We start from the raw sequence: 14,028 nt of genomic DNA, 5'->3' as shown, positions 1-14,028 counted from the left end.
TCATCTTACCTTTCATCACATGCAGGAAGAACTAATACTTTTGCACAAGTATAATTTTACAAAAAACCTCTACTAGAACGATCATACTCTTAATCTTTACATGGTATTGTTCTCATAACTTTGTGTTTCCATCCTTTTAACATGTTAATATGGTTAAAACATGCCTAAAGACAAACAAACTCCTGAACACAGCACCAACGTTATAAAGTGTTTAAATGTATGCTCCCTGCTCTTCAGAAGGTTTTAATGAAAGCTATGTTGGTTTGCAGTACCATCGTTTGGCCACTAGCTGGCGCTACCTACCAATAAATGAAGCGTCCTGCCACTTCCATTATATGCAAATATCTCAATGGTATGAGGAAATCTGGAAATTGCACTAAACACTGAGCTTTATTAGACACCTACTTAAACATATATATATATATATATATATATATATATATATATATATATATATATATATATATATATATATATATATTGTAATATAATTTGGCTCCAAAACAACTGAGGAGACCACATTGAGCACATGTTTATGGTTTCCTCATAGTACAAATAACATTCAAAACATTATTTTTTGCTACTCAAATTTGATTTCAAAGCAACTTCACACATTTAATGTCAACAGATCACCTCCTAGTATTCCTTGAGTTAAAAATATATCTGTAGGTTTTCTGAATGAAACAACATCCTTAACCCTGAGCCTGCTGAGAGCGTTTTAACACACATTAGTCTGTTATGTGTAATTAGGAGCGCTCTGGGCATCGTTACCTGTCTCTTTTGATTGACATCCACCGCCACACTGAGCACAATGGGGAGGGGAGGGTGGAGGCGGTGGGCGGGCGCAGCAGCACCGCCATCCAATGGGATCAGCGATGGGAGGGAGTTTGAGGAACTCCAGCTTTGTCCCAACTCACAGGGGCTCCTGAGCGCAATATGACTGAAGCGCCGTTATTCCACGGGACGGTGCGTAACGGTTCGCTCTCCACGCCGCGCGCTCACTTTGGATACACTTTTTTATTATTATTTTGTATGCCTTTTAATATCAATATTTTGTTTTCTTTCTCCCACGCATCTTCCAGGAGCGCGGAAGTTTTTTTTTTAATATCTTCCAAAGGATTGCCAGTTTTCCTGCTTCTTTTTTTGTTTTTTGCGTGTGTTGATGTTGTTGCTGCGGAGTTGAATTGAAACTTTCCAGATCTGCAGGAACCACTCTCTCCATCCGAGGAGGATTGTTGCGGGATAAAGAAAGAAGCGCACTTGTGGAGTACTTTGGGACACTTTGTGGAAAGAGACGCTGCTTTTCTTTTCTCTTTTCTCTTTCTCTCCCTTTGCTGGAATACAAATGCTCCAGTGAGTGAAGTGGATGCATCACAGGCATGGACTCAGTCTGAGGAGAGCTGGACCGGCTAACTGACCATGGCGCTCACAGGTAGAGGTAGGGGCTCTGGCCGGCTTCACTTGATCCTCCTGGCGCTGTGGACCCTGTCGCGGCACTCCGCATCCAGCCAGGTCCGCCAAGAGTTCCAGGTCCTGGAGGAGCAGCCCGTCGGCACCTACGTGGGCACGATCGAGACCAAGCCCAGCTTCTCGTACCGCTTCAGCGAGAGCCACAAACTTTTCGCCATCAACGGCACCAGCGGAGTCATTTACACCTCCGCGGTGATTGACAGGGAGCTCTTGCAGAGTGATGTCATCAACGTCGTGGTGCTGTCCAGCCAGCCCACGTACCCGACCGAGGTCCGGATCGTGGTTTTGGATATCAACGACAACTCCCCGGTGTTTCCGGACGCGTCGATCGTCGTTTCCTTCAAGGAGGACGCGAGCAGCGGCCGGCAGGTGATCCTGGACACCGCCACGGACTCTGACATCGGGAGTAACGGAGTGGATCACACCACGTACAGGATAGTGAAAGGCAACGAGCAGAGGAAGTTCCGCCTGGATATTACAGTCAATCCTAGTGGAGAGGGGGCTTTCTTGCACCTTGTCTCCACCGGGGGCTTGGACAGAGAAGTCACTCCTTTCTACCAGCTGCTGGTGGAAGTGGAGGACAAAGGAGACCCCAAAAAGTTTGGCTACCTGCAAGTAAACGTCACTATTCAAGACATAAATGACAACCCCCCTCTGTTTGACCGAGATCAATACCAGAACAGTGTTTTTGAGGATGCAGCGGTGGGCTCCAGCGTTCTGCAGATCACAGCGTCCGATCAGGACGAGGGGGCCAACGGCGAGATCAGGTACTTTCTAGACGAGGGCACGCCTTTCCAAATTGACCCCAAAGCCGGCACTGTTGTTATAAAAGAGGGTTTGGATTTTGAGAGCAAGAGAGAGTACTCCCTGACTATTCACGCGGTGGACAACGGCGTGCCGGCTCTGTCCGGCAGAACGGAAGCCACCGTCAAGCTTTTAGACGTGAACGACAACGACCCCGTGGTGAAGTTCAGGTATTTCCCCACGACCTCGAAGTTCGCCTCCGTGGACGAGAACGCCCAGATCGGCACGGTCGTGGCTCTGCTCACCGTGTCGGATTCGGACTCCCCCGCGGCCAACGGCAACATATCCGTTTCCATTTTAGGGGGCAACGAGCAGAGGCACTTTGAGGTGCACACCTCGCCGGTGCCCAATTTGAGTCTGATCAAAGTGGCCAGCGTGCTGGACAGGGAGAGGATTTCCTCGTACAACCTGACCGTGTCGGTGTCCGACAATGGCACACCTGTCGCCAGGTCCTCCTTCGCCAGCTTGGTGATATTTGTGAACGACATCAACGATCACCCGCCCATATTCCAGCAAATGCTGTACAGGGTGGATATCAGCGAGGACATACCAAAAGGCAGCTACATTAAAGGGGTTTCTGCAACCGACGGGGACTCTGGGCAGAACGCCAACCTGCGCTACTCCCTGGTGTCTGGAAATGCTTTGGGCTGGTTCTCCATCAGTGAAAACAGCGGTCTGGTAACCAGCTCCGCTCTGCTGGATCGGGAGATAGCCTCTGAAATTGTGCTCAACATCAGTGCCAAAGACCAGGGGCTGCAGCCCAAGTTGTCCTACACTAAGCTGATTGTGAACATCACCGACGTGAACGATCAAGTGCCCACGTTCACTCAGAGCACGTACCACGTCTCGCTGGTGGAGCACGCTCCTGCCGGCACCGAGCTGCTGGTGCTGTCGGCCCTGGACGGCGACGTCGGGGCCAACGGCACCGTCCGGTTCTCGTTTGACGCGGAGACTCCGGCTGGCGTCCAGGAGCTGTTTCGCCTGGACGCCGTGTCGGGGCGATTAAGCACAGCTGCAGAGCTAGACAGGGAGGAGCAGGCCTCCTTCTTGCTTCACATCCAGGCAGCAGACGCAGGCAGCCCCCCTCTGCACTCTGTAGGGAAAGTCAACATCACCCTGAAGGATATTAATGACAACAGGCCGGTTTTCTACCCGGTGCAGTATTTTGCCAACGTGAAAGAGAACGAGCCCTCGGGCTCTTACGTAACCGCCGTTTCAGCCACAGACCCCGATTTGGGTCGAAATGGCACACTCAAATATATAATTACAGCTGGAGATGCTTCCAAATTCCGCATTAATAGCAACACGGGGAGAATTACCACACTCGTGCCCCTGGATAGAGAGGAGAAGACCGCTTACCAGCTGCAGGTGACAGCGGCAGATGGTGGCGGCCTGCGCTCACACACACAGGCCATAGTGACTGTGACCGTCATCGACACACAGGATAACCCCCCAGTCTTCAGCCAGGAAGTGTACAGCTTTGTCATGTTTGAAAATGTTGGCACCGGGACAGCCATAGGGACCGTGTCGGCCACTACTGTCGATTTGAACACAAACATTTCATATCTCATCACCTCAGGCGACCAGAGGGGTCTTTTTTCGGTGAACAGCGCAGGTCAGATCACAGCGTCGAGCCAGATAGACCGAGAGGAGCGGGGCTTCTATCAGCTGAAGGTCGTAGCGAGAGCAGGGGAGATCACCGGAGAGGCCTTGGTGAACATCACGGTGAAGGACTTAAATGACAACGCCCCCCACTTTATTCACGCCGTGGAGCATGTGAGCGCGGTGGAAAACTGGAGCACAGGCCACGTCATCTTCCAGGCCAAAGCGTCGGATCCCGACGAAGGCACCAACGGCATGGTGGTTTACGGCCTCCGGCAAAACCCCAAGGGCCTGTTTCACATCCACGAGAAGCACGGCCTCATCACGCTGACCGGGCCGCTGGAGGTCACCACGAGCTCCTACGAGGTCGAGGTCATCGCTTCGGACATGGGCGTCCCCCAGCACACCTCCAGCCTCGTCCTCATCGTCAGCGTCTACGACGTCAACGACAACTCGCCGGTGTTCGACCAGCTTTCGTACGAGGTCATCATCCTGGAGTCTGAGCCCGTCAACAGCCGCTTTTTCAAAGTGGAGGCCACCGACAAAGACTCCGGTCTCAACGGGGAGATTATGTATGACATCGCCGGTGGCAACACCGCCGATGTGTTTGGCATTTTTCCAGACGGGCAGCTGTACATCAAAGCAGAGCTGGACCGAGAGATACAAGACCGATATAACTTAGTCGTCGTGGCCAAAGACCGGGCTGTGGAGCCGCTGAGCTCCACCGTCAATGTCAGCGTGATTCTCGATGACGTAAACGACAACCGCCCCCTCTTCAACAGCACCAATTACGTGTTTCACTTTGAGGAAGAGCAGAAGAGGGGCTCGCTGGCCGGCCACGTTTTTGCCGAGGATAAAGACTTTGGCCCCAACAGCGAGGTGAGATACACGTTTGAGACTCCGCAGCCCAACTTTGAGCTGAACGCCATCACGGGGGAGTTGACCAGCACGCTGCAGTTTGATCGCGAGACGCTCGTGAGACAAAGAGGCGCCGCCGCGTTCAGCTTCGTGGTCGTCTCGTCGGACCAGGGTCTCCCCATGCCCCTCAGAGACCAGGCCAAAGTGCAGGTTTACATTCAAGACATCAACGACAACCCTCCTAAATTCACAAAAGACATTTACCAGGCCTCCATCTCGGAGTCGGCTCAGAACATGACTCAGCTGCTGCGGGTCTCCGCCTCCGATGTGGATGAGAACAAAAATGGGCTGGTTCATTATCACATCTCCGAGGGAAACGAGGAAGGACAGTTCACTATTGATAGCGGCTCCGGACAAGTTACATTAGTCGGAAAGCTGGACTATGAATCTACATCCTCCTACTCGTTAAAAATCATAGCTGTTGATGCTGGAGCCGTGCCACTGTCCTCCTCCTGCATGCTGAGCATCGGCATCCTGGATGAAAACGACAACTCCCCCTCCTTCCCTAAGTCCTCCGTGTCTGTGGACGTCCTGGAGAACATGAGGATCGGGGAGCTGGTGGCCTCGGTGACCGCCACGGACGCAGATTCCGGTCCCAACGCGGACACAACGTACAGCATCACAGCCACAAACAACCACGGCACGTTCAGCATCAGCCCCAACACCGGCAGCATCTTTTTGGTGAAAAAGCTGGACTTTGAAACTCAGTCACTTTACAAACTCAACATCACCGCAAAGGACAACGGCAGACCGCCCCGCTCCTCGTCCGTCCCCGTGCTCATTCACGTCAGGGATTTTAACGACAACCCTCCCATATTTACCCCTGGGGACATTTTCAAATCCATCCCCGAAAATCTTCCCCTCTCAGCTTCAGTCATGACCATCACGGCCCACGACACAGATGCAGATATAAACGGGGAGCTGGAGTACTCCATTGTTCAACAGCTTCCCCGGGGAGGCCACTTCAGCATTGATTCAAGCACCGGGCTCATATACACCAGCAAGGAAATCGACAGGGAGTTTTCTAATCTGTTCGAGCTGACGGTCAAAGCCACTGACCAGGCCGTCCCGGTTGAATTCCGCCGCTTTGCCCTGAAAAATGTCACGATCTGGGTCACAGACCTGAATGATAATATCCCCACTTTCATGTCCCAGAATGCACTCGTGGCTGAGCCCAACATAGTCATCGGCTCCATCCTCACAACGGTGTTGGCCTTTGACCCCGACGAGGGTTCAAACGGAGAAGTGGAGTACGAGCTCGTGGAAGGGGACTCTGACACTTTCATCATGGACAGATACAGCGGAGATATCCGCCTGGCCTCCCAGCTGGTCCAGTCCCGACTCATGTACACGCTCAGCGTGTCCGCCACCGACCACGGCAGCAGCCGCAAGACCTCCAGGACTGAGCTCACCATCATCCTCCAAGGGTTGGACGGGCCTGTTTTCGCCCAGCCGAAGTACATCACCATCCTCAAAGAGGGCCAGCCGCCGGGCACCAACGTCATCTCTCTGGGGGCCTCCAGCCCGCGGGGCTCAGCGACCAAAGTGGAGTATTTCATCGTGGCGGTTCGCAGTGGCGGAAAAGCCGTGGGACGCCTTTTCACCATCGGCCGGCACACTGGAGTGATACAGACGGCTGCGGAGCTGGACCGAGAACAAGGCTCCGACCTCTACCTGGTGGACGTGTACGCCATCGAGACGGAGGCCAGCCAGCCCAGAACACAGCGTGCTGAGGTGAGTACACTGCTGACTTTTCTATTCTCTGAAGGTACTGGAAAGCCACATTGTACTTAGTCTATTTGATCTGTTTGGCAGGGAGAGGGCATGAACTCACACACTGGCAGTAGTAAGAGACATTTGGATGGAATAAGTATAATGAGATCAAGGTTTGGACTGGAGGGGAAAAAAAGGGGAGTAAGGCTGTCCAAGTCACACATAAAACAGAGCCACCTATTGCATGTGTCTGTGCATTAATTAGATTACTTTTTTATGCACGGCTCTGCATTGAATTAAATTAAAATCCTAGTTTTCTTGGACATGAGTATGAAGGCCTTTTTTGGCAAGATAACTTTATTGTTCCCGTTTCCAACAACATACAAGCCATAACAATTTATCTTAAATGTGCCTCTTCTCCTATTGAAGCAGTCTTGAAAATGAGAAATGAGTGTTGCATGTCTTCTGCACGAGCTGCTCTCCTGCTATTGTGAACTGCACAATAAAAAAAATAAAAAAGGATCACTTTTTAATTTCCCCACTCGTGGACGTAAATCATTCAAGGCTGCTGTTTCAGGTTTGAGGCTCCTTGATGGTTTCCCCAGTTTCTTCAGTTGGAGAGTAATTCATAAGGTCTTCCTGTGCAGGTATGCATCATCATTGCCAGTATTACTCTGAGCCCTTGAGCCCGAGGCTGTTTTGGCACTGGGGTGGTCTTGGGGTACCGTTTTATACCACAGGGAACTGCTCCACAGGCAATAAGTGACCATTAAAATTGGGTGACCTCTTAAGACTCTGTGAAAAGACGCCGAGGTCAGAGTGAGGGAAATTTAAGCTGTCCACCGAGTTTGCATTATGCGATGCACCTTTTTCAGGCTTTCCCTCCAGAAAGAGGGAGTTACATTCTCTGAAGTGTAATGCAGGAACCCTAAACCCACATTTGGGTGGCTAAGGCCGTCTGTGAAATGAAAAACAAATGTGAGTCTATATATATATGTTTTGGAAATTTTAACCGGGACTTGAAATGCCATATTATTACAGGCTTGGTGGCACACACGCTGCATATAAAATTGACTTCCCAGAGCAAAAACAAAAAGGTGTAAGCTTCTTCTTTTCTTAAGAAATGTGTTTTGTGTTACTGCGTTTAAAACAAACAAAAAAGTCAGCGGAATGTCTTTGACAGTTGTTATTGATGCCTTCTTAGCCACTGAAGCTGAAATCTAATACAGCAATCAGTTATTTGGAGACAAACTCAACACATTATTGAAATCAAGGATTACTTGGCAAAATCGTGTTAGCTAAGTTAACTTAAAGTTTTTTTGCTCGGACCAAATGGGAATATCAAATGTTCGCCTGCAGCGAAGATGGCAATCTGCTTTCCTGCAGAGTCTACTGTCGGGCTAATGAGAGAATATACAGCGCACCAGTGCTCCAAACATTAAACTCTAGATTGGTTTCATGCTAAGCTTGAACTTTCTCACCCCGAGGAGAGATGACTTTACCATACCACCTGGCTGAGTCTACAGTTTGAGAAGCGTGAGATCTAATAACTTGGAGGAATTCAAATTACCGTCCACATTTTGGAAATGTGGGCCGGTTTTTGTGCTGAAATGCAACACTCTTTACGGCCGGCGTTTTTATTAGCAAAAATTGCACAGGTCACATTCGTCCTATTTGTATCCCCTCTGTCAACGGGATCTCAAAGGACTGTGTGGTACAATAGTGTAAACCTTCAGACTTAGACTAATGTTTTTCCAGTGCAGTGTTTATACACCAGATACCCGGTAGCAACTGGGGGATTATTTCCACCCCTGGGGTTGTGACCCTTTCACATTCTCCATTTCCCATTCTCCCCATTGATTGCATGCATGAGGGAAAGCTGGCATTTTCTTCCTCTCCTTTTGCACCATGTGTGATGTTTTGGAAATACTCAAACAAAGAGAATTTGGCTGGACATGCGTTATCGACGGTCATGATCTTAAACAACTCTGGGCCCTGCAGTGGAAAGAGTTTTTTTCTTCTTTTTCCTGAACCTTCTTGGCATCTTAGAGAGTTTCATTGTCAGTGATTGTTGATTCGATCTGTCATTGCATGACTGATGGGACTTTTGTCTCACATCTGGGTCATGTGTGCTGTGGGCATTTCTTTTAGCCAGCCAGTGTTTTCAAATTCTTACTCCAGCAGCTTCTAAGTGTTAGCTTGGAATGTTATGAAAATGACTTCATCACCCAGAAATCTTTGTGTTTCTTCCTCTTAATAGCTGATGCAATTAACGAAGCTGAGAGAAAATCTCTTGGCAGAAAAATAATCCATTGTTGTGTGAATCCAGATTCCATTCATAAGAGTTCAGGAGGATGTTTTTTGTATTATTTCACTCCAAGGTTTGATTCATCACATCCTGCAGTGTTTGGAGTTGGAACCTTTTTCCCCCATAACTCAACATTCTATTCCACTTTTTGGCCTCTACGTAATCAGTGGTGTGACAGCCGGTGTTTCCCATCAGCTGCTGAAGACAAAACACCTGCACATCACTGATTAGGCAATGAGCAAAAGTGTAATCAGCTGGAAAGCAATTACCCTTTTTTTAAATGTTCATACGTTTATTTCCAGGAAGAATGATCTTTAGTTGGGGATGTTACTAGAAAGACAAAGCAGACAAGACAAATGTTTAAGCCAGAAGGCAGATAGAGGACTTTTTTTCTCTTGGGATCTAAATAGCAGCACCATTATGTCACACAGTTCACAATATGTTTGTTGCTGGTGTTCTTCATTTGCGACCAACACAATTCAATGTAATGGCTGTAATGTAAAACCTGTGTTTCCTTCTGAAAACCAGGCAGCAACTTCGGGTTCTGAAAAGTGAAGCCAATGTGCTTTAAGGCTGCATTCTCTCTCTGACCACCAGGTGGCAACTCCTCTGGTTGTATAGAAGTCTATAGGAAATGACTCTACTTCTCTCTTGATGTATTCCCTCAGTAAACATTGTAAACATTAGATTTATGGTCTCAGTATTTTCTTTAATACAGCATGATGTTCATTTAGTAAATTATGGTCCCTTTAAAGTAAAATAAGACCATAAAGAAAGTGCTTTAACGCTATCACAGTGTCTGTGAGTTGTTCATCCTTACATCTTTGGTGCACTCCTTTAAATGAATAAATCTAATCAGGGAAACAAAAGAAATCACAGAGAACAAATAGAAAAAACGTATCTGTCTCTTGTCTACTCTCTCCTTTCATCTGCCCCCTCACAATGAATCCCTTCAGCCCCTCCAGACCAGACTGCTACAAATGTTTTCTTAAACTCAACGTGAATAAAAATGAAGTGCTGTTTTTTCGGGAGGCCCGCAAGTGCCACATCAGTCCTCGTCCCCTCCTCTTAAAGGCATTGTTCTCCCCAGAAAGTAAACACAGTCGGAGTGTTCAACAGGCCTTCCTTTGTTTTGCTTTCGCAGATAAAGTGTTGCGCTGCCCCGGCCGCTGACCGGGAGGCATTTTGTTATTTTTTTTGTCTGTGCCAGCGTCTTGCCCTGGCAGATTTAGGAGTGTGTATGGATGCCCCTGTCAGCCAGCTTTCCTCCCCTCCCATCACCAGTGAGGGACGTACGGAAGGGCTATTTTGTGAGATTGAAGAAAGAAGAGAGTTGGGAGGGTTCTGGACATGTCAGGCGGTGTTATTGGGAGTTGTGGGAATGAAGGAAAAAGGAGGGGTGGAGGGAGACGTTTTTTAGGAGGGTCCTGTAGCCTGTAGCCTGTAGCTTGTAACCTGTAGCCGCTAGCCTGTAGCCTGTAGCCCATAGCATGAAGCATGTAGCCTGTAGCTTGTAGCCGGTACCCTGTAGCTTGTAGCCGGTAGCCTGTAGCTTATAGCCTGTAGCCCGTAGCCGGTAGCTTGTAGCCTGTAGCCGGCAGCCTGTAGCTTATAGCCTGTTGCCCGTAGCCTGTAGCTTATAGCCTGTAACTTGTAGTAGCCTGTAGCCCATAGCCGGTTGCTTGTAACCCATAGCCTGTAGCTTTTAGCCTGTAGCTTGTAGCATGTATCTTGTAGCTTGTAGCCTGTAGCTTGTAGTAGCATGTCGCCCGTAGCCGGTAGGCTGTACCCTGTAGACTGTAGCTTGTAGCTTGTAGCCTAGCCTGTAGCTTGTAACCTGTAGCATGTAGCCTGTAGCTTGTAGCCTGTAGCCTGTAGCCTGTAGCCTGTAGTTTGTAGCCTGTAGCTTGTAGCTTGTCCTGAGATTTTTGGACCTCACAGTCAGGGAATGCATGATGGCCAAGGCAGATATATAAATAAGTGTTGCTCTGCATGGCCTCAGCTCTGATATATCCACTCTCCTCTTCATTAAGTTGTATATCTCTCTGTCTTTGTGTCTATTTTGTGTCTGCCTGCCTGCTCTGTGCCTGTGCGACTCTGTTTGTGTCTCTCTCTGTGTTGTGGATCCGTCTGATTCATAAAACTCGTCGTCGGCAAACTTCAAAGTCTGTTTTTCTTTCTGTCCTTCTTTCATTGCCTCTTTTGCTCTCCCCGTGTTTGTGTGATGCTGAACGTCCTCCGACATGAAGGGAAGATTAGATTAGGACATCAAGAGGCGGTAATGGAGTTTTCGAGAAGATGGAGGGCAGGGCGAGATGAAACGCCAGCCAGGTCAACGAGGCAGGAAGGAGAAGGTCATGAACGGCCGGACAATACGATACGGATGCTGGTTTTTGTGTTGTGTCTGTGCGTGTGTGTGTGTGTGTGTGTGTGTGTGTGTGTGTGTGTGTGTGAGAGTATTTATACAAATTGAAATATTGATGACTACAGTTCCCAGAGAAAGGACGAACAGAGACACTGATATCCCCCTGTGCAGCATTTACTGCTTTTCGTCCAATGAAACTGAACAAAAAAAAGAAACGCTTTGACTTTGACTCATACACAAGCCAGCATTAACATTTCATGTTCCTCACAAGGGACATTTTACAACAACTGGATGAGGAATGATGCAGAACAAACTGCCTCCTTGTGTATTGTAATTCATGGTCTAATTGGGATTTGTTTGTGTATGTGTGTGTCTCAGTAAGTGTGCACATGTGCTTGAGAAAGGGTGGTAACAGTCTAGTCCGGCCGTGACCGGGGTAATAATTCACGGAGTAATCCGTCTGGACACGCCTTTTTTTTCTTCTCGAAACGGTCATCGAGGAGGTGAGCATCTGCTCGGCCCTCCTGGTGGGTGGTCGGTCCGGGTGAACCTGCCGGTGAGCGCAGGTTGTCCCAGAGCGGCCGTCCGTTTTTTTACGACACAATCGCCATAAAAGTTGGATAAACATTCGCTCATGCATAGATGCGTGCAAGCAAATGTTGCCAAATGCGTGCACACACACACACACACACACACACACACACACACTGACCACAAGTTCAAACTCCCTCTCAAGTGCAGGAAGACTTCGAATGGTAGCCACAGTCAGAATGATTCAGTTCCAGTTTGATTATTATGATTATGTGTCAAATAAGATCCTTGGGATACTTTGTGACTCAAACTAAGCTTTCTTGACTTTCTTTTGTTCCGTAAGACCGCTTGTTGAAGTTTATTTTATAGAGCTCTCGTTGCTTTAAGTCTCTAAAGTTTGAACTGTAGTTGTTTCACATTTCGCCATCTTTGCCTTTTATTTTTCTCATCAGAAAGCAGCGACTGGTAAAGTGTCACAGTGCACGGTTGTCAAACTCTTGAGAGATCGTGAGAGCGGTCATATAGTTCTGCCGCGTTCTTTAAAGTTTATCCAAGTGTCACGCTAGAAATGAAAGAGCAAAAACTAACTTTTTTTTGGCCACGAGCCACAATGGCTGTTAAGTCAGTTTCAGGTATTTGACAAACCGGGCCGAGCTTCAGGAGAGATTAAGATCTTTGTACACGGCTGGTTACCTGCTCAAGTGACTGAGGCGTCACATTCATCATCCATGACATCGTTTCTCAACATCATGACGTTGTGCTGCTTGCTCATTTGATAGAAGCCTTCATTGTGTGTAACTGACCTGGACCAGGCTGGGTACTGTTGCAGGTTTTTGTCAGCTCTTTCAAATTATATTTATTTGGATACCTTAATTTGTGATTACTTATTTAAAATAATGTTTTTATGACTAGTTAATTAAAGAGCAAATACAACCCAGTCGCCAGATTTCTTTGCATTGTACTTTTCTAGAAACCACTGGATACTCAATGAATGAATGTCAATGTTTCATAACTACCTTTCATAACAGCCTTGTATTACGCTTGCAGAAATGCTCAATGCCGCGTGGTTAACGATGTGAAAGGACTGCTACGGTTTAGGCAAGAAAACTGGTTGAGGTTAGAAAAAAAGATAATAGTTTGTGTTAAATTGATAACGTAAGAGCGCAACGTAACAGCGTAACGTAACAACGTAACAATGTAATGCAACAACGTAATGCAATAACGTAACGCAACAATGTAGCTACGTAAGTAAAATGTAACAACGGAAAAACAACCTAACGTAACAATCTACATAAGTACAAATGTAACTACGTAACTTAACAACGTAATGTAACAATGTAGTGTAACAACGTAATTACGTAAGTAAAATGTAGCAACATAACGAAACAATGTAACTACATAAGTACAAATGTAACTACGTAACTTAACAACGTAATGTAACAATGTAGTGTAACAACGTAATTACGTAAGTAAAATGTAGCAACATAACGTAACAATGTAACTACATAAGTACAAATGTAACAACGTAACTTAACAACGTAATGTAACAATGTAATGCAACAACGTAATTACGTAAGTAAAATGTAACAACATAACGTAACAATGTAACTACATAAGTACAAATGTAACAACGTAACTTAACAACGTAATGTAACAATGTAATGCAACAACGTAATTACGTAAGTAAAATGTAACAACATAACGTAACAATGTAACTACATAAGTACAAATGTAACAACGTAACGTAACAATGCAACGTAACAATGTAATTTAACAACGTAACATAATAACACAACAATGTAACGCAACAACGTCACAATGTAACCTCATAATGTAACAAGCGTAACAATGTAACCAGAAATATGTGGAGATCACAAGCCCCAGACTGGAAGTTCTCTCTCAACCAGCAGTTACAAGGACTTTGCTTCATGGAATTATGTTAAATAATGTTAAATGGTCCTCATTTGGTTCAAATGAGGACCTATTGGATCAAAAGATTCGGTGAAGGAGATCATGTATCTGACCAGACATGCAATCCCAGTTTTGCTGCTGCAGACACATTTCTGTCCCATGTTCAATACACAGCCTGGAATCAGTAAAAATATAGATGTTGTTAGATCGTGTAAAAGTAAACTAAAGTAAAAGTGCACAAAATTACCTTTGAGATATACATCTCCTCGCCTCGCCTCATTGTCTTCTGTGGCAAACTGAATTGTCTTGTTGTGGTAGCTCCACCCTGCTGCTACTCTAAGCAGGTTAAAACTGAAATTATTTACACACTCTATTTTTAAACTCGGTTTACCGCTAAATTATGTTT

General features: G+C 46.9%; 1 protein-coding gene across 1 annotated transcript in view; it reads left to right on the top strand.

The window, feature by feature from the left end:
• Positions 1-1,419: 1,419 nt before the first annotated feature.
• The window catches only part of fat4 (FAT atypical cadherin 4), a gene marked incomplete at its 5' end in the record, with an annotated part of 99,489 nt that continues 86,880 nt past the window's right edge, over positions 1,420-14,028 (top strand). The window contains one exon of the mRNA XM_079229074.1: positions 1,420-6,528. Within this exon, the coding sequence (XP_079085200.1) occupies positions 1,420-6,528 (5,109 nt within the window). The remainder of the gene's footprint in view (positions 6,529-14,028) is intronic.

This window comes from Taurulus bubalis (genome assembly GCF_910589615.1).
Source record: "Taurulus bubalis genome assembly, chromosome: 13".
Classification (NCBI taxonomy): Eukaryota; Metazoa; Chordata; class Actinopteri; order Perciformes; family Cottidae; genus Taurulus; species Taurulus bubalis.
Note: the sequence above shows the minus strand (reverse complement) of the source record. Positions and strands in the feature narration are given on the sequence as shown.